General features: G+C 46.6%; 1 protein-coding gene across 1 annotated transcript in view; it reads left to right on the plus strand.

Moving 5' to 3' along the window:
- Positions 1 to 1,832: 1,832 nt before the first annotated feature.
- Positions 1,833 to 18,237, plus strand: part of LOC137547190 (interferon gamma receptor 2-like) — a 30,913-nt gene continuing 14,508 nt past the window's right edge. Inside the window, exons 1-2 of the mRNA XM_068270471.1 lie at positions 1,833 to 2,849; positions 10,249 to 10,369. Coding sequence (XP_068126572.1) covers positions 2,807 to 2,849; positions 10,249 to 10,369 — 164 coding nt within the window. The 5' untranslated portion in view covers positions 1,833 to 2,806. The remainder of the gene's footprint in view (positions 2,850 to 10,248; positions 10,370 to 18,237) is intronic.

Raw genomic sequence — 18,237 nt, forward strand, 5'->3', positions numbered from 1 at the left:
ATTTGCATTTTTAACCTCTTCAGGACCACAGGCTTTACCCCCCTAAAGACCAGGCCATTTTTTGTAAAATGGGCCACTGCAGCTTTAAGGCCAATCTACATGGCCCGCACAACACAGCACACAAGTGATTCCCCCTTTCTTTTCTCCCCACCAACAGAGCTCTCTGTTGGTGGGGTCTGATTGCCCCCCGAATGTTTGTTTATTTCTATTTTCTATTTCATGTTTTTATTAACATTTACATATCCCTCCCCCCCCGCCAGCCAATCCCTGTGATCAGAAGTCATGAAAGCCGATCACCTCCGAGACTCAGGAGGGGACAGCCGTGTCACACGGCTGTCCCCAGTACAGCGCTGCTGTAGATCGCAGCACTGTACACCCTAATTAGATGACGTCTAACAGTCTCCGAGCAGCGATCGCCTCTGGGAGACCAAGCAGGTGATGCGTACGCAGCCTGTGCGCAATCTCCTGCAAACTGAAGCCCCAGGACTTACGATTGGCGTTAGGCAGTCCTGGTGCTGCCTATTGGCGCGACGCAGTTGGCAAGCAGTTAATTGAGGTCTCTTCTCTTGAAAACTACATGCGATTTCGATTTTGACGCGATTTTACATGCAATTCTGATTTGTGATTTTTTTTAATCGTTACTGCATACTGTGTTTATTTTTTTTATAGCATCCAGGGATAATCGGAATCGCAAATTAGAATCGGAAATCGGATTTGCAGTGTGCTGGGGGCCTACATTCCAATTTACGATTTTAATTCGGTATTGCATGCAGCGTTTTTTCTGCGTTTTTCTTTTTATTAGCATCCAGGGAAAATTGGAATCGCAAATTTGCAGTGTGCAGGTGGCCTAAAGAATAAAAACATCCCAACCGTTCCTCTGGTTTATTGTCTTATTTCTTTACAAATACTAATAATACTATAGAATCATACCTCCCAACTCTTTGAGATGAGAAAGAGGGACACTCAAGCCACGCCCCTGCCACACCCCTGATCACGCCCCGTCACACCCCTAGTCACTCAAATCATAAAGATTTCATAAGAAAAATATGTTGTTTTATAGTTCATGCCACACTGCTCCTTGCTACCCTGGGTCATTTTCCTTCATACTAACATGTTAAATTAGTAATTCATCAATTTAAAGTGTACCTGAGGCGACATGTGACATGATGAGATAAACATGTGTATGTACAGTACTAAATATATTAATAACCAAGGTGTTTTACTTGTTTTATTTGGGTGCCCGAAATGGTTAATTTTTTAGGCTGGAAATAACAGCTACTGTCTTGTCAGACCCTTGTCAGGAATATAGTAAACATCACTGATAAGCAAATTACAACCATAAAAGTTTTTTGTGGCAAAATACATTTTCTACATATTTCTGAGAGCAGAAGGAGAGAGAGAAATGGTCATGCATTTTCATTTAGGGACACTTAATAGACTGCAACTGAGCAGAGACAACAAAACATTTAATCTACTTTCTAAATGTTTCAAATATAAAATAAAATCCTGAGATGTCTTAAAAAGTGATTTTTAGGAGTAGGAGGATAAATATAATTGTTTATCTCATCAGTTTATTTTCATCTCGGGTTCACTTTAAAGGATGAGAATAAAGTTAATAGTCAATCAAACACATTTTTAGTAGATATATATATATATTTACATAGAAAGAGGGACAAATTCCTGAAAGAGGGACAAATGAGGAGGAAAGAGGGACAGGGCTCCCAAAGAGGGACTGTCCCTCCAAAAGAGGCACAGTTGGGAGCTATGTAGAATTACAGGATGAGTGGTGACAATAGCATTGTGTTCGGGGGCGTGTCTTTTGGCCCAGCCTTTTTGCTGTGACAGAAGTCCCTTCCTCATGTCACCATGTCGCTGTGTTAATAATACAGCGCTGCTGGCACAGAGATGTGTGGTGTATACAGAGTCCGGGGCAGCCGCAGAGGAAGATGAGCTGCAGCAGCGGCGCCCGGGGAGGAGGAGCTGGACGGTAATGATGGGCAGAAAGTCCCGGCAGTGAGTCACCCGGAGACGGGGAAGTCCTGGCTGACATCCCGGGGGGAGGAGCTATCCGAGCAGGAAGAGGCCGGAGAGTCACCAGCAGCAGCCGGGGAGGCCCGATCACCCGAGATCCCCCTTCACACACCGACCCCGGAGACTCCCGACATCCTCCGCCCCTGCAGCTATGCGGTGTCTCCTGCTCCTCCTTACCCTGACACTGCTCGCCCGTCCTGCTGCCTGTGTGGTGAAATTTTTTGCAACTTTATCAGATTTTGCAACCGGTTGCACTTATTTATACGTATAGCTATCAGAAAGTGCAACCTAGCCATTGACTTTAACCTATCTGTATCAGAAAATGCAACCCAACCAAACCCTATTCTCACACAGAACCCTCCCCTCTTGCTCAACTAATAACCCCCCCTGGAGGGAACAATCCCCCCTCTTGCTCAACTAATAACCCCCCCTGGAGGGAACAATCCCCCCTCTTGCTCAACTAATAACCCCCCCCCCCAGGGATCAATCCCCCCTCTTGCTCAACTAATAACCCCCCCTGGAGGGAACAATCCCCCCTGTTGCTCAACTAATAACCCCCCCCTGGAGGGAACAATCCCCCCTCTTCCTCAACTAATAACCCCCCACCCCCCGAGGAAACAATCCCCCCTCTTGCTCAACTAATAACCCCCCCTGGAGGGAACAATCCCCTTTCTAGCTCAATGGGATCTGTGGTTGCAAAAAATTACAGGCGTGTTAACAGAGAGGAGCCACGCCTACACAGTCATACACTGTCCTCTATGGCAAGTTGCAAAATATGATAGGTAGCAAAAATTTTCACTACACCTGCACCGTCCTCAGTAAGTGCAACTTCACCCCAACTACATTGCAGCTCTCTCCCCCCACCAGTACTGCACAGCTCACACCATACCCTGTACCCCCTTCCCAAAGAATACTGCACCCCCTTTGCTCTAACCCGTCCATGCACCCCTCCCCTACCAGTACTGCACCCCTTTACTATACCCTCCCCCACGAGTACTGCACCCCTTCTTCTATACCCTCCCCCTCTGCTATACCCTGTACCTCTCCCCCACCAGTACTGCACCCCTCTGCTATACCCTGTACCCCTCCCCCACCAGTACTGCACCCCTCTGCTATACCCTGTACCCCTCCCCCACCAGTACTGCACCCCTCTGCTATACCCTGTACCCCTCCCCCACCAGTACTGCACCCCTCTGCTATACCCTGTACCCCTCCCCCACCAGTACTGCACCCCCTCTGCTATAACCCTGTACCCCTCCCCCACCAGTACTGCATGCACTCTGCTATACCCTGTACCCCTCTCCCACCAGTACTGCACCCCCTCTGCTATACCCTGTACCCCGCCCCCACCAGTACTGCACCCCCTCCGCCACCAGTACTGCATGCACTCTGCTATACCCTGTACCCCTCCCCCCACCAGTACTGCATGCACTCTGCTATAACCCTGTACCCCTCCCCCCACCAGTACTGCACCCACTCTGCTATTCCCTGTACCCCTCCCCCACCAGTACTGCATGCACTCTGCTATACCCTGTACCCCTCCCCCACCAGTACTGCACCCCCTCTGCTATATTTCCCCATACTATCAAAGTTCTATCGAGTACTGAAATGATTGTTGATTCTTAGTGACAGTTTAGGAGCAATTGCTGCACAGATATGCTGCTTGATACCGACTGAGCAGCACTTTATGTTCTATAGAAAGTGGACGAGGGGCCCCAATGGAGAGAAAACAGTAGTATAAATAGTGGTTGGTTATTCAGTGCATTGGATCTGTAATGATCTGAGGACACCTTTACCTAGATTTTCACCCACGTTGATCACAAAAAAAAGAAAAAAAAAAATCAGCAGGGAAAATCTGGTGTGTGTCCTTAGCATTAGGGCTTGTTTCCACTGTTGCGACGCGATTTCGGCCGCATTCCGACGCTTGTAAAAACGCATGCGGATGTGTTTCCACATGCGTTTTTACCCGCGATTTCGCCTGCGATTTCGCATGGCAGGGTGCCATGCGAAATTAACCATGACACTGCCAGGGCTAAATAAAATTGAAAAAGGTGCGAAATCGCACGCGAAATCGCGGGTAAAAACGCATGTAACAAACGCATGCGTTTTTACTATTAAATACATTAGCGGCGATTCGCACGGATTCCCGACGCAGGCGAAATCGTTGGCTCTTTTGTGCGTTTTTTTCACGCTGAAAAAAACGCACCTCAACAACGCTACAGTGGAAACAGGCCCATCCACTTGTATTACATGTGCGGATCTGCATGCGTTGGACGCATGCAGATTCGCGATAGTGGAAACGAGCCCTTAGATTCCTCTTGGCGCTGAGCACTGGTGTAACTCCTCCTGCATTCCTACTCCCCTCCCCATAAAACAGAATGAACTTTATCATTGCCTGATCAGCGGTGAACTGTGATTACAAAATACAGGTCAATGCCTGGTACAAATGATGCAAATGATGATTCCTGTCTGATCCATGGGTCTTATCAATAATGGTCTTATCAATAATTTTCAGCATGGCCTATCTGCTCCTGATCAAGAATGGGATTGATTTTCAGATCAGTACTCCTCAAAATCGATCTCGTTCTTGATCAAGAGCAGATCAGACATGCCGGATATTATGATTTGATGTGTTGGGAAATTATGTTGTGTGTACCGGGCATAGGGCTTGTTTTCAGAGCAATTTTTAAAGGAATGTAAGTTTTTCCTGTAGCAGAATTGCTCTGAAAATGGTACAGGCTGACCTGGTCTGTTTGGGTAGAGTTATCATACTGCATTATCATACTGCAACACTGTCTCTCTTAACCTCCTGTTTTCTCCTTTCCTTTTCCTCTCTTTCTCATTCTCACTTTTCTCCCTTTCTCTTATACTGGCACAGGGAGCAGAATGGTTATGATGTATATCATTTATATTAATGTTTTGTCCTGATTTTTTTTTTTTTTTTTTTTTTTTTTTTTTCCTTGTAACTTTGGTCCTACTCACTGCTGAGATCTCTCTCCAAAAATGTTGACACCCCTGCGTAGGGTTTCAGATCTCCTAGGGCTGGTTCACTCGGGCGTCTGCCCCGCGTTTACCGCCAGCGTTCGGGACTTGGCGTTAAACACTCCATTTCAAGTGAATGGGAGCGTTGGCACCAGGCTTCTACCGGCGTTTACGTGAACGCAGCGCTCGGATCCCGATTTTCCCTGGCGTTCGAGGTGACCCTGGACGCTACATGTAGCGTCCTGGGGCGGTTAACCGCCGCGGGTAATGTCCACCTATGATGAAGAAAAACGCAGACTGCAACTGAAAGCCTGAACGTGTTGCCACCGCTGCACTGCCAAATGCGCCGCCGCCGAAAGCTGGGCAGACGCCCGTGTGAACCAGTCCTAACTGTTCACTTTGATACTTTTGAGTAGTTTGTGGACCACCATACTGCTTTGATGCTCTATTTGTCTACTCTTCATTACTGATTTTCAATAAACTTTTAGAGAGTAACTGTTAGGCATAAAATACACAATAAGTTCCCTATCGCAGGTTGATAGCAGTAGAAAGGATGCTAACCAGGCAGTTTAAACGTTTAAAATCATTCTTTCTTTTTTTTTCATGTAGATTTCTGTCCCCATGCCCCCAGGATGTAAAACCGTACGCAGACGCAAAAGAGAAGTGACAGGCATGCTGAATCAGCCTGATTGGCTGAAGCCTCTGTCACTCACTTCTCTCCTAGTGGGGGGGGGGGGGGGGGGGGGAGGGGGGGGGGCTAGCCGGACACAAGATGACCCCTGCCAGCAACAGAAGCGTTCTAATTTACAACATAAAAATCACAGAAATCAAAATGTGGACAGTACAATACATATGTTATGTAAGTAGAGCAAGTAGTTATCTGCTTACATATGTGTTTGTTTGTTTTTGTGGGGGTGGGGGGGGGGCATTTTATAGCTAATAGTTTCTCTTTAATAGTGAAAAAAATGGTACAGGCAGTAAGATTATGATTTTCTGAAAATCCAAATTCTGCTATGGGAATTGGGAACACCCTCATAGGGGACACTGCACTAGCAGCTCAGCACAATTGCCGTCTGGTGTGAGCCAGCAATGTGAACAGGAAGTGTTATTATTCACCAGAGTTACTGGATTGCCTAATCTTTCATAATTTACCAGTAGATGATGAAGGACTTCCTTTACTTGTGTCTGGATTCCTCGATTGTCTGCCTGGCAACATTAATGAATTGTGCAGCCCTAATTCTGGAATAACCTCACTGATCTCTCAGCATAGCTATTGGTATAAGTAGCAGGGCTGTGGAGCCAGAGTTGGAGTCGGAGTCGGGGCAATTATGGGCACCCGGAGTTGGAGTCGTTGATTTCATAAACTGAGGAGTCGGAGTCAGGAGTCGGATGATTTTTGTAAAAAATCCACAGCCCTGTTAAGTATTAGACTAAGGAGTCGGAGTCGGGGCCATTTTGGGTACCCGGAGTCGGAGTCGTGGTTCCATAAACTGAGGCGTCGGAGTTGGAGTCGGAAGATTTTTGTACCGACTCCACAGCCCTGATAAGTAGGGCTGATTTGCCATGGATGGCTGAACTGCCCTTTTGCCGAACAGTTCAGCCACCTGGCTGCCAGCCACACGTGCCGTTTGGTTGCAATGATAATCAGCCAAATGGCAGCATTTGGTAACACGCTTGACACGTGGTGGAGTTATCCAGGGGCAAAAAAAGGCCTCATGTCGCTTCTGTGCTCAGATGCAACTACATGGTGGGCCGCCTGTGCCGAGCGGTAACAAGCGCCTGGCTGGTGGATGGAATCAGCTGACAGGCAGGAAATTAGCCGCCTTCAGCTGCTTGTGGAAAAGAGGCCCTACAGACACTCGGCTTGAAAGCCTGTCCTCTTCAGTTGTGGGAAGGACAAGTGAGAGGGGCCCGCTGTGAGGCCTGCAATACAAGAGCAACAGAAGTCCATCTTTAATTATCCTCTGTTACAGGCCACTAGCGAGGTCATCGGCAGTAAAAGATCTTCCTGGCCGACAATTGGCTCTGAAAATCTAGCACGTATAATGATCTTAAAGTGGACCTGAACTCTTGCACAGGACAGAAGGAAAACAGAGAGAAATGCGCCCTATATCAGGCCCAGTGCACACTAAAAATCTGCAAAACACTGTTTTGGAAGCAGATTTCAGAGCGATTCTAGGCATGTTTAGAGAGGTTTTCTAAACAAGCCTAGTGTTTTTTGGAGCATTTTTGTGTAGTAGATTTCATATATTGTTACAGTAAAGCTGTTACTGAACAGCTTCTGTAACAAAAACGCCTGGAAAACCGCTCGCATTTTTCAGAGCTGTTTTCCACTTTCCTATACTTTAACATTTAGGCAGAAACGCCTCAGAAATCTAAAAAATGCTGCAGCCCCTGAGTTTGCGTTTGTGGAAAAAATGAGCCGCTCTGGTGCGCCCCATCCCATTCACTTTCATTAGCCAAGCCGTTTTCCCCCTGCAAGCGTTTTAAAAAACGCTTCAGAACCGCTCTGGTGTGCACCAGCCCTGAGCGTTTAGCCTGTCTAATTCCACCTCATCTGTGACAGCATCATTTGATCTGTCAGCTGGCTGCCTTGGCAGAGCAGCTAATTTGTAAGCACAGGATTTTAACTGTCTTCTTCCATGAAAGCAAAAAGTAGACCCACTGCAGATTTATTGCAGGATTTGTATCAGCTGGAACAAAGAAATGTGGCTAAGTTCACAGTAGCTTTCCTGTACCTGGTAACGTGTGTGAGTGCGTTACCATAACGCTACATATTACAAAGGGACGCTAGCGTTGCACTGTGAACGTCGCATAGACCTTTAATTGCAGTGCGCTAAGCTGCGTTATAAGACTATAACGCAGCACCACAACATCCTACTGTGAACCTAGCCTTAGGCTGGTTTCACACCAGGACGTTGCGTTTTAGGGGACGTTATGGTCGCATAACGTGCCCCAAACGCAACGCCTGGTGCTCTCTAATGTGGACGTCAGAGTGAGCCGCGTTGTGCAGCTCACTCTGGCGTCCGTGATGCGCACTCTTGTGCGCATGCGGCATCACGTGGTTCCGCCGGCCAATCGCCGCACAGAGTGGCTGCTCCAGGAAGTAAACCCTGCACGTCACTGAGTGCAGTGAATATTAATTGGCGATGTGCCTGGCCGCTCTCCGCACCTCCCCAACATTACAGCGCATGTGCAAGCAGTCTAACGCGGCTCTGCCGCTTATAAAGTACTGCATGCAGTACGTTCGGTTATGGCGCAGCGTTACTGAGTAACGCAACGTGGGCACTGTGAACAGCCCATTGATTTTTCATTGCTGTGCGGTGGGGTGCGTTACAGGCTGCTTTAACGTGCGCCTGTAACGTCCCACTGTGAAACCAGCCTAAAGGTTATTGTGCTGTTACTTTTCTTTTAAGCCTCATCTACACGGGTAGATGAGGCTGCGATCCGGCGGCTCGATTAGCCGCCGGATCGCCTCTTCCGCGTGCCCGCTGCGTCCCCGCTCGCCACGCGTGCGCTGCATTCGATTCCCCGCTCGTCCCTGCCGGCGCCGCTTCTCTTCCGCTCGATTCCCTGCCATTGTCCCCTCGCGGGGAGCGAGCAGGGAATCGGCGGTGCGGAGATCCGTCCTGTCGGATCTTATCAATCGAGCCGAATCATCTACTCGTGTAGATTCGGCTTTAGAGGAGAGAGGAAGTTTTGAGTTCAGGTCCGCTTTAAGGCATTTTCAGAGATCCCTAAGCGTGTAGTTATGAAAGGGTCCCTGGCAGTCGTGCTGAATCTCTGGCTTTAATAATGACATCAGATGTAGTGCTTGTTCCTAGTCCTTGGATATGTAACTTGATCAGTGAGCCGGTGATGGTCAGGCAGAGAGTGTTATTACAGGTTTACTCTATGAATGGAAAGAGGAAGCCTGCATGCTGGGTTTCCGCTCACATCGTCTGGCCCAACTTCCACTTTGAAAAGAGGTAAACAAAGTAGAGAAAAGTCATGCACAGATATCAGGTGATGGTCAGTGAATGTCAGCATGGTGGGGCTGTGATTGATCTGTACCAGCATCCTGCTCTGCTCAGAGAACGCTCAGGGAAAGGGTGACCAATCAGAGTTCACAGCTGAGGATGAACCAATCCCAGAGCCAGCTATTCGGTGTGCTTGAAGTTTATAGAGCACATGGGTGCTCTTAAAGCGGATCCGAGATGAAAAACTAACTATAACAAGTAACTTGTCTATATATCATATTAAAGTTTAGATAGTTTACACAGCATATCTAGCTGCAAACAGCTTTAACAGAATATGATTATTTCTTCCTGGGATACAATGACAGCAGCCATGTTGTTTGCAAACATTACGCTCAGGCAAAGCTGATACCATCTCCAGCTAGGGATGCTCAACTTCGAATTCGAGTGAAACCCGGATAGTTGCTATCCGGATTTCACCCTCCTAATTACAATCACCTGTGCATGTGTTGGGAGAGGGTGGTGTCAATCTTACCTAGCTGACGTCTTTTTCAGTCCGTCCCTCGGCGCCTCCCACGATGCGGTCCACGCGGCGGTCACGTGAGTACAAACACTTCCTCCTTCCGGGTTGAAGGAGGAAGTGTATAGTCACGTAATGCCAGATTGGACCGCATCGTGGGAGGCGCCAAGGGACGGACCGAGGAAGACGTCAGCACAGGTCATTGTAATTAGGATGGTGAAATCCGGACAGCAACTATCCGAGTTTCACTTGAATTTGAAATTGAGCAGCCCTATCTCTAGCTCTATGCCTGTGACAAATTCACTCTGCTCTCCTCCTCCCTCCTCCCCTCTGCCTCTGAAATCTCTGGCTAGTAACCTCCTCCTCCTCCTCCTGCCCAGACTGAGCTCCCATAAGCCCTTGCTACAGTGCCAAGGCTCTCTGAAAAAGCTGTGGGTGAGGCTTGTTTAGTTTATAGGGAATTAGAGTATTAAAACAAAACAAAAAAAGTATTTGGCTTGAGGAATGCCCTATAAACAATATGAAAGGAACACAATTATGCAATGAGTAAAAGTTTATCTCGGATCCACTTTAAGGTCAGCAAGCATAGTAAACTAGGGGAGGTTTGTATACTGTGCAGGCTTTTGGTGTGCAGCAGGCATTTACTTGCCTACAGAGGCTGCTCAGTTTGAGCTTCAGTGGAACTGTAGTATATAGTATAGTAATTTTGGCTGGACTTACTCTTTTCGATGTTTGGTAATGAATTTGTATTTTCACTAGATCTACCTGCCCCGACTAACGTCCACATACAATCCTACAATCTGAAGCATGTGCTCCTGTGGGATCCGGTTGAAGTGGAGAATGAGGCAGAACCAGTCAAGTATACAGTGCAGTATCAACTGTAAGTAGAGAATCATTGGTCACAGGTTATTAGGAGGTGTAAACTCATTGTCTTATCATCATGTATCTCCTGTATGGCCTGTAATGGCACACCCAGCAAGCCTAACCTCTACTCTGCCCCACATCCACTACTAATCTGACACCATCTACCGCATGTAACCAACATAACCTTCTCCTGTGCTTTTGAGATCATATCTATGCATTTTAGGTATTTTTGCAGTCAAAATGTATTTTTATGTGTGGTAACTGTTCTGGGTATCTGCATATGTTAACTGTAAAAGTGTCTAAACGGTGCTGACAGTTGGTATTGATGTGGGAGTGATGATGTAATCTGACACGTACACATACATCCTCGGCATACCCACGGATGTGCGTGAACCAGTCCCTTTCACAATATGAGCCCTCGTTCTGTGGTGTAAGGGCCCTTTTTCACTACCAGCATTTTGAGATCTGATCACAATCCCAAGCGGATCGCATAACGCTACGTCCTGCCACATTTTCTGTGCGTGCCGTAAAATCGCATAGCCGTCACGTCACTATGAAATTTTCCCTATTATTTGGCAATTCTCCACTTGTTTTCCCCCCGGTGCAAAATGCACTGCAATTGTGCTGTACATCCGATGGAACGCGGTGTAATCGTGGTGGTGGAAATTATGAATGAAACGCGATTGCAACGTTTCCTAGTGGAAAAGAGCTCCTAAAGTGAAATAAATGTTCCGTGTTATTCACCTGGGGCTTCTTCCTGCCCCCTGTAGTCTTTCTGTCCCCTCGTCATCTTTCTGCTCTGTTCCAGTCAGCCGCTGTGCTCCGAAAGCCGGCCGACTAGGCCGGTTGTGGGCTACTGCGGATGTATGGCCACAGCTGCACGGCTCCTTCATCGTGCTCCCGAGACCAGAAGCATTCAGCGAGTACAGATGCATCGCTGGACAACTACTGAGAAAGGCATACTGTTGCTACAGGCAATGAGTGACAACAGCACAGTACACAACGGATCGGCTTCTGGCAGGCGGGTAAGGAGAGGAAAGATACACTCAGGATGCACAACTACACATGCATGGGTCTGGCTGCACACTCCCTTGATCGTGCTCGTGAGGCCAGGAGCATTCAGCACATTCTCAGAATGCTCCCAGCCACAGGAGTGTGATCTTTCTGAAGGGACAGCTGCTGAACAGAGAAGTGCGGAATGACTAAGAGGAACCAGGACATTTACAGAGGGCTGGAAGAGGCCCCTCATAAGTTAAAGGACAAGTATCAAAGTTCATTAAAATTCTAAATGCCACATATATTTCCAGTAATTACTAGCAAATGGCTATACAAAGGCTTTTTTTTCCATCTTTTCATGTTTTATATGAAGAAAATGACATTTACAGAGCACAATTTTCACTGTAGGCAGTACTATGGAGGACTGTGTCCAGCACATCCAGCATACAGAAACAACCTTCACTGGCTCTGACACTGTGACTGTAATCTGTTCAGAATGATAGAAAGCAGAAATAAAGCTTCAAATATGTGTAAATAATCAGCTGCAGCTCTGTCTGTGTGTTTGTTTTTCTCTCTCTCTTTCTCTGTCTGCCGCAGTGTAAACCGTTTACAGCCAGGTTACAGATCCGCTCAGTCCCTACCCCGACACAAAATTTCTACAAACAGCTGGTTGGTAAAGCATTTTTTTTTTCATACAGGCTGTGCTCTATAGGTATGTGGGGTTTACAGAAAAACATTTTTTCTGTAAATAATAGTTGTTCTTTAACCCCCTTTGCGGTACGCAGTTTCTGAGGCTGCGTCCGCCGGGAGGTTTTTTGCCCCCCAAAATTTTTTCAAACGCTTTAGCTAGCATTTCGCTAGCTAAGCGTATGTAAAAAGCTGCTCCGGTCCCCCCCAAAAGCGCAGTTTCCCGATCGGCTTCCGTCGTTGCTATGGCGACGATTGGAGATGACGTCATCCGCAATCCCGATCGCCATCATTACGAAGCCTGAAGCTGATTGGGCAGCTGCGCCAGCGTGGGAATGCTGGGGGGTATGTATACCGGAAGGTATTGCGGGCGATCGCGGGGGACCTGAGCAACTTTATGCATACGCTTAGCTAGCGAATTGCTAGCCAAAGCGTATACCAACATTAAAAAAAAAAAAAAAAAGTCCTGGGGCCATGTGATCCTCCGCGGCAGCTACCCCGTGTGTAGTACGGGGTTACCGCCAAGGAGGTTAAACTGGCCACATTACTTTCACTTTAGGTTCAGGTCATGGTGCGAATGACTGACTATAATGCATGGGTGCATAATAACAAAATAACTGGGGTACTTGTTGGATCCCTATAGATGACAGTCAATAACTGTTCAAAAAAATCCACTTCGTCTTTTCTTCGACTTTTGCCATTCATCATTTTATTTCATGGCCATTTGGCACAAACGTTCCTGTGAGAGTGTCGGATTACATAAGTGAGATCGTTTGTCTTAAAATATGTTTTATCACAAGTTTGTACAGGCCTTTCATGTTTTGTATTATTGCTTCTTCTATGGCGGTCTGTACATACGTTCAATGGCCAGCAGTCATGCAGGAAAATATGTGCTCAATGAGAGACAAATAACAGAAGTCTACAGGGCAGAGGGACTGACGTGTTTGCATTTTCCAGATGACAGTTGGCTGTCTGTGTACAGATCCATGGGTAGGCTTGCGCATGTTGCAGGCTCGTTATTGTGATGCCATAGTAGAGACATATGTTATCTCTACTGGAAACACCTGGGTTGGCAGCCTTCTTTCTGAACTTACAATTAAATGACTCCCACAGCCTTCTCTTCATGCAACAGTTCCCAGACAGCAGCCAGATTAAAGGGGAGTAGGGTCAAGATGTCTCTTTATACATTTCAAAACAGTCATTTTATGTTCTGAAGTAACAAGCTTGTTATCCAAGAGGCAATTAGAGGCATCCTTGAGACTTGAAGTACTAATAATAATTTGTGTTAAGATCTCTGGTTGAGCCGATGGATGGCTTGTTTTAGAACGTAGATGGCCAGGACTGTACAGTATATGTAAGCTGAAGGCAAAGATGTAATACGATACACAAATCGTGCTTGACCACTTGAGGACCGCAGTGTTAAACCCCCCCTAAAGACCAGGCCTTTTTTTTGTTAAATAGGCCACTGCAGCTTTAAGGCCAAGCTGCAGGGCCGCACAACTCAGCACCCAAGTGATTTTCCCCCCCCCCTTTTCTCCCCACCAACAGAGCTCTCTGTTGGTGGGCTCTGATCGCTCCCCCCATGTTTATTTTTTTTTAATACATATATTTTTTCTTATAAAAAATACTATTTCTGTAATTTTTTTCCCCCTCTCTCCCCGCAGCCGGCCAATCACGGCAATTGGCTGTCATAGGCTTCTGCCAATGAGAGCCGATCGCTCTCTGGGGTCCCAGGGGGACAGCCGTCCCCAGTACAGCGCTGCCTTAGATCGCATCCCTGTACTACCCTAATAGACGGCGGTTTCGCTGTCTAACAGTTTCCGAGCGGCGATCGAGACTGAAGGCGGAGCAGAGGTCGGCCTTCTGAGCAGGTGATGCGCACGCAGCCTGCGCGCGATCTCCTGCTAGCCCCATAGACGTAAAAAAAATCCAATTGGCGTGGAGCAATCCTGGGGCTGCCGCACTGCTCACGCCAATTGGCATGGAGCAGTCGTCAAGTAGTTAAAGAGAAACCGTGACCAAGAATTGAACCTCATCCCAATCAGTAGCTGATACCCCCTTTTCACAAACTGATCATCGGGCTCTGTATGGCTGATATTGTGGTGAAACCCCGCCCACAGGAAAGTGTGAGGATCATGGTCCTGGCAGTTTCCTGTCTGTGAACCTAGTTGCATTGTGGGAAATGGCTGTTTCCAACTGCCAAAAAAGCAAACAGCAGCTACTTCCAGTGACATCACCTGCCAGCAGTAAAAATGTCATCATTTGATAAATGTCAGAATGTAAATCGGGGAGAGGAAAGCTTTTACAATGGGCAAACACTGACTAAATACATAATTCTAGGTAGTCCCCGGTTAACGAACGAGATAGGGACTGTAAGTTCGTTCTTAACCTGAATCCGTTCTTAAGACGGGACATTGTGCTATCCCTGTCCCTTGTGCCTCCAGTATTCTCCTCTTTGTCTCCCTAGTACTTACTTATATCCCCCTTTTGCCTCCTATGTCCCCTTACCCAGAATAGGAGCAGCAGAAGCTGCATGGAGACTTCTCACCTGCTCCATGGTGGTGAAAGGTCTATGCATGCTTCCGGAAAGCTGTGTGGCCCGTTCTCTCTTCCTTCACTGTTCCCCGGCAGCTCCTCTTGCGTCGCATAATGACGCAATCAGGAAGAGCCGCCACAGGTTCTTCCTGATTGCGTCATTATGCGACTCAAGAGGAGCCGCCAGGGAACAGTGAAGGGAGAGAGGACGGGCCGCGCAGGTTCCCGGGAGCACGCTTGGACCTTTCACCACCATGGAACAGGTGAGAAGTCTCCATGCGGCTTCCGCTGTGCCTATTCTGCACAAGGAGCGGGCAGATGAACAGGTAGTCCCCCGCATCGTGACGTCATCGCGGCGATTCGGTGGGCGTTCATATCGGCAAGTCGTTAAGTCGGGCTTTCATAAGCCGGGGACTACCTGTATTGTAAAAATGAAGCATTTTTTTTTTTTTATTACATTATTTTCAATGGAGTTCCTCTTTAAAACAGAGCTGTGATCGGAATGCAAAAGCAGCAAATTCCATCCCTATTCCCTATAACTGAACATGCAGTATATGCAAGTAAGTTTATCAAATCATGATCAGTTTTGGTCTGTGGACCAGCACATATAAGATATAAATAAACATTTTATAAAGAACAGGTTTAGAAAATGTGTAGACCATTTATGGCTAGTGGTTCATACTATGTTTTAACTGTTAGCTAGTGGTTAGGTCTCTTCCAAGAGGACACGTCATCGTCGTGGAAGAGTCTCGCATTGAGCAATCTGTGCACAGGCTGTCCTTGAAGCCAACGTCCTCCTTTGCTGCATCTGTTTTGAATGCAAGTGGTGTATTCTGCCCTTGTGTGGGCTCTGCGCATCTATGCAGCTGGTCAACTCTGGTGCAGCCTGTATTTGGAAGCGCTGCCAATATCTTCTGTTGTATAAATAAACTGTGCTTGACCATCAGAGCCATCAGAAGTGCTATAAACAAAGCACTTCATCACATTTTCGGGTTGTACAGTATTTCATTTACGGCTTATTTCTACTTCTGTGGAATCTAGTCTACAGTGTTTCTGCGCAAGTTATTTGAGAGGGGAAACTCTTTCAATAGCCTTATTGTCTGAATTGCATGCTGGAGTGATTCAGATGGCATTCTGCATTTTACAGCAGCGTGCACCTGAATCCCTATAGGCATGCATGGCACAGATGCAGGGATTCGGATGCGTACTGTCATTACTGCAACTGCTGGTGCGAATCCTGTAAGACGCATGTGGGCTTAATGGAAACCAGCTCTTAGGGGTGTGATGCTTGAACAATTTATTAAAGTCAGGCGCCCCAAACGCGGCTTGATAGACAGAGCGGCACTTTACTTGGCCTGAGGAAGTGGGCTGGGTCCCACGAAACGCGTTGCCAGTGCTTAATTACTATTAAAATTATTTTTCTAAAGTGATTTGTCGTCTGAGGTAAGCCACCTCTTCCTTTTGAATTTTATTGTTTTTAAAGTGTTTTATATACCAATTGGGCGCCTCTTCACCTCCTGTTCTCCTTATTAATGTCATACTCTGAATTCTTTTCATCTGATCAAAGGAACGCATTTGTTTTAAATCAAACAAAGGCACAGAGAATTTGTTCGAGTGTATCGTTCCTCTCCTTACCCACCTGCCAGAAGCCGATCCGTTGTGCACCATGCTGTTGTCAATCATCATTCTCCATAGCAACAGTATGCATTGCTTAGCAGATGCCTAGCTGTACTCAGCCCTGTACGGTTGCCCAAGACAGAGTAGTGTTGTTCAAATCTGGGAATCGGAAACCTGGATTAAAGGTGCCCATACACTCGTCAGATTGGCAGCAGATAGATAAGAAATGCATCTGATGATCTATCTGATGCGTTTTTAGAACATTTTTTATCAGGATAGAATTCCAATAGATTTCAGTTTGAAGTCTATTGAAATTCGATCTGATGGCATTTTTTTGCCATCAGATTTCCATTAAGGCCAATGCAAACTGATAAGCAATCTCATCAGATCGACCTAAAATCGATCGATCGGGATCGATCGGTCGGCCAGAAAATCGGCTGAGTGTATGGGCCCCTTTAGCCTTGCATAGCAGTTCAGCACCATTCGGTCGTAGAGTCGCGGCGTTCCGTTCCTCTTTGCATGATTCCGCTGTGCATAGCATTATCCAACAAAACAGACTTGGAGTTCTAAGACCTACGGGTGATGGTCATTGGGTGTGTATAGCACCTTAAAGGGGGCTGTGACATCCAAGAATAAAATTACCTAAAAAAAAGTCAGTGCTCCAAATATATATGAAAACTTATTTTTTTTATAAAATTCTAAAATAGGGCCCTGTATGTCCCCCGTTTTTTTTAATTTATGTTTACCTGACCTGTGTGCCTTTGCTGAACCGTGCCAAACTGTGCAGTGCCAACAGGATTGTGGGAATTTTTTTTTCTTGTGCTTTAATAACAAGCTTATCTAAAAATGCAATCCCATTTCAGATAAGGAAGCTATGGTAATTGAATCTCTCCCTCCCTTTGAAGAGTTTACACAGCGATGTAAAGGTGCATACACATCTGATTTTTATGCCCGATTTGTCATTCCAACTGGACGTTTGAAGGACTTGTCATTCAAACAAAAAGTCGTTCAAACTCCTTGTACACACGGACGACAAAACATTTCAAATGCTAATTACAGCTAATTTCCATGTCGTTTGACTGGTCAATGGACTTGATAGAACAATGGACTAGATCAAATGACTGATCAAACGACTTGTTGTTCAAAAGTCTATTAGTGTCGAGCTAATAGACTTTCAAACAAGTCGTTTGTACACATGTATGAACCTAATTGTCGTTTGAACCAGGGCTGAGGAGTCGGTCCAAAAATCCACCGACTCCGACTCCTCAGTTTAGGATTCCACCGACTCCGACTCCTCGACTCCGACTCCTCTAATTTGCACATTACAATTTTGTTGATTAAAAGTATGTAACATGAAATTAGTCTCTTAACTGCCAACGCTTAGGAATTTTACAAGACAACTGAAGTGAGAAGGATATGTAGACTACTATATTTATTCCCTTTAGACTAAAACTAGTCCTTGGTAAGAGTACTTGTAAAAGGTACAAACCGGAACAAAGAACATCTATCAGGCCCTTGGCAATGTAAGTGTGGGTACATGTAAGAATGATGTGCAGGTACTCTGCAGGGGAATGAGGAGATTGTAAACAGACAACACCTCTGTGTTCAATGTGCACAGCATTCTCAGTGGATTCCCTGCAGCTCTGTGGGGAGTGCATATGTAGAGTATAGTACTACTGTGTAACAAAGTAAACCTGAGACAGATGAAATTAAAGTTTTATACATACCTGGGGCTTCCTCCAGCCGTCTTCAGGAAAATCAGTCCCTCGTTGTCCTCCTCCACCATCTGGATCTTCTGCTATGAGTCCAGGTACTTGAGCCAGTCGGGCATAGTGCGCATGCACATACTCCGCCGCCAGGAGCATACTTCACCTGTGCAGCACTATTGCGCAGGTGCAGAATGTTCCTGGCTGTGGGAGCGGCATGCGGCCGGACAGCGCTGACTGGCTGAATTACCAGGACTCATAGCAGAAGATCCGGGTGGTGGAGGACAGCGAGGGACTGATTAGCCTGAAGGGGGCTGGAGGAAGCCCCAGGTATGTATAAAAC

This window comes from Hyperolius riggenbachi, chromosome 2 (genome assembly GCF_040937935.1).
Source record: "Hyperolius riggenbachi isolate aHypRig1 chromosome 2, aHypRig1.pri, whole genome shotgun sequence".
NCBI classification, from domain to species: domain Eukaryota; kingdom Metazoa; phylum Chordata; class Amphibia; order Anura; family Hyperoliidae; genus Hyperolius; species Hyperolius riggenbachi.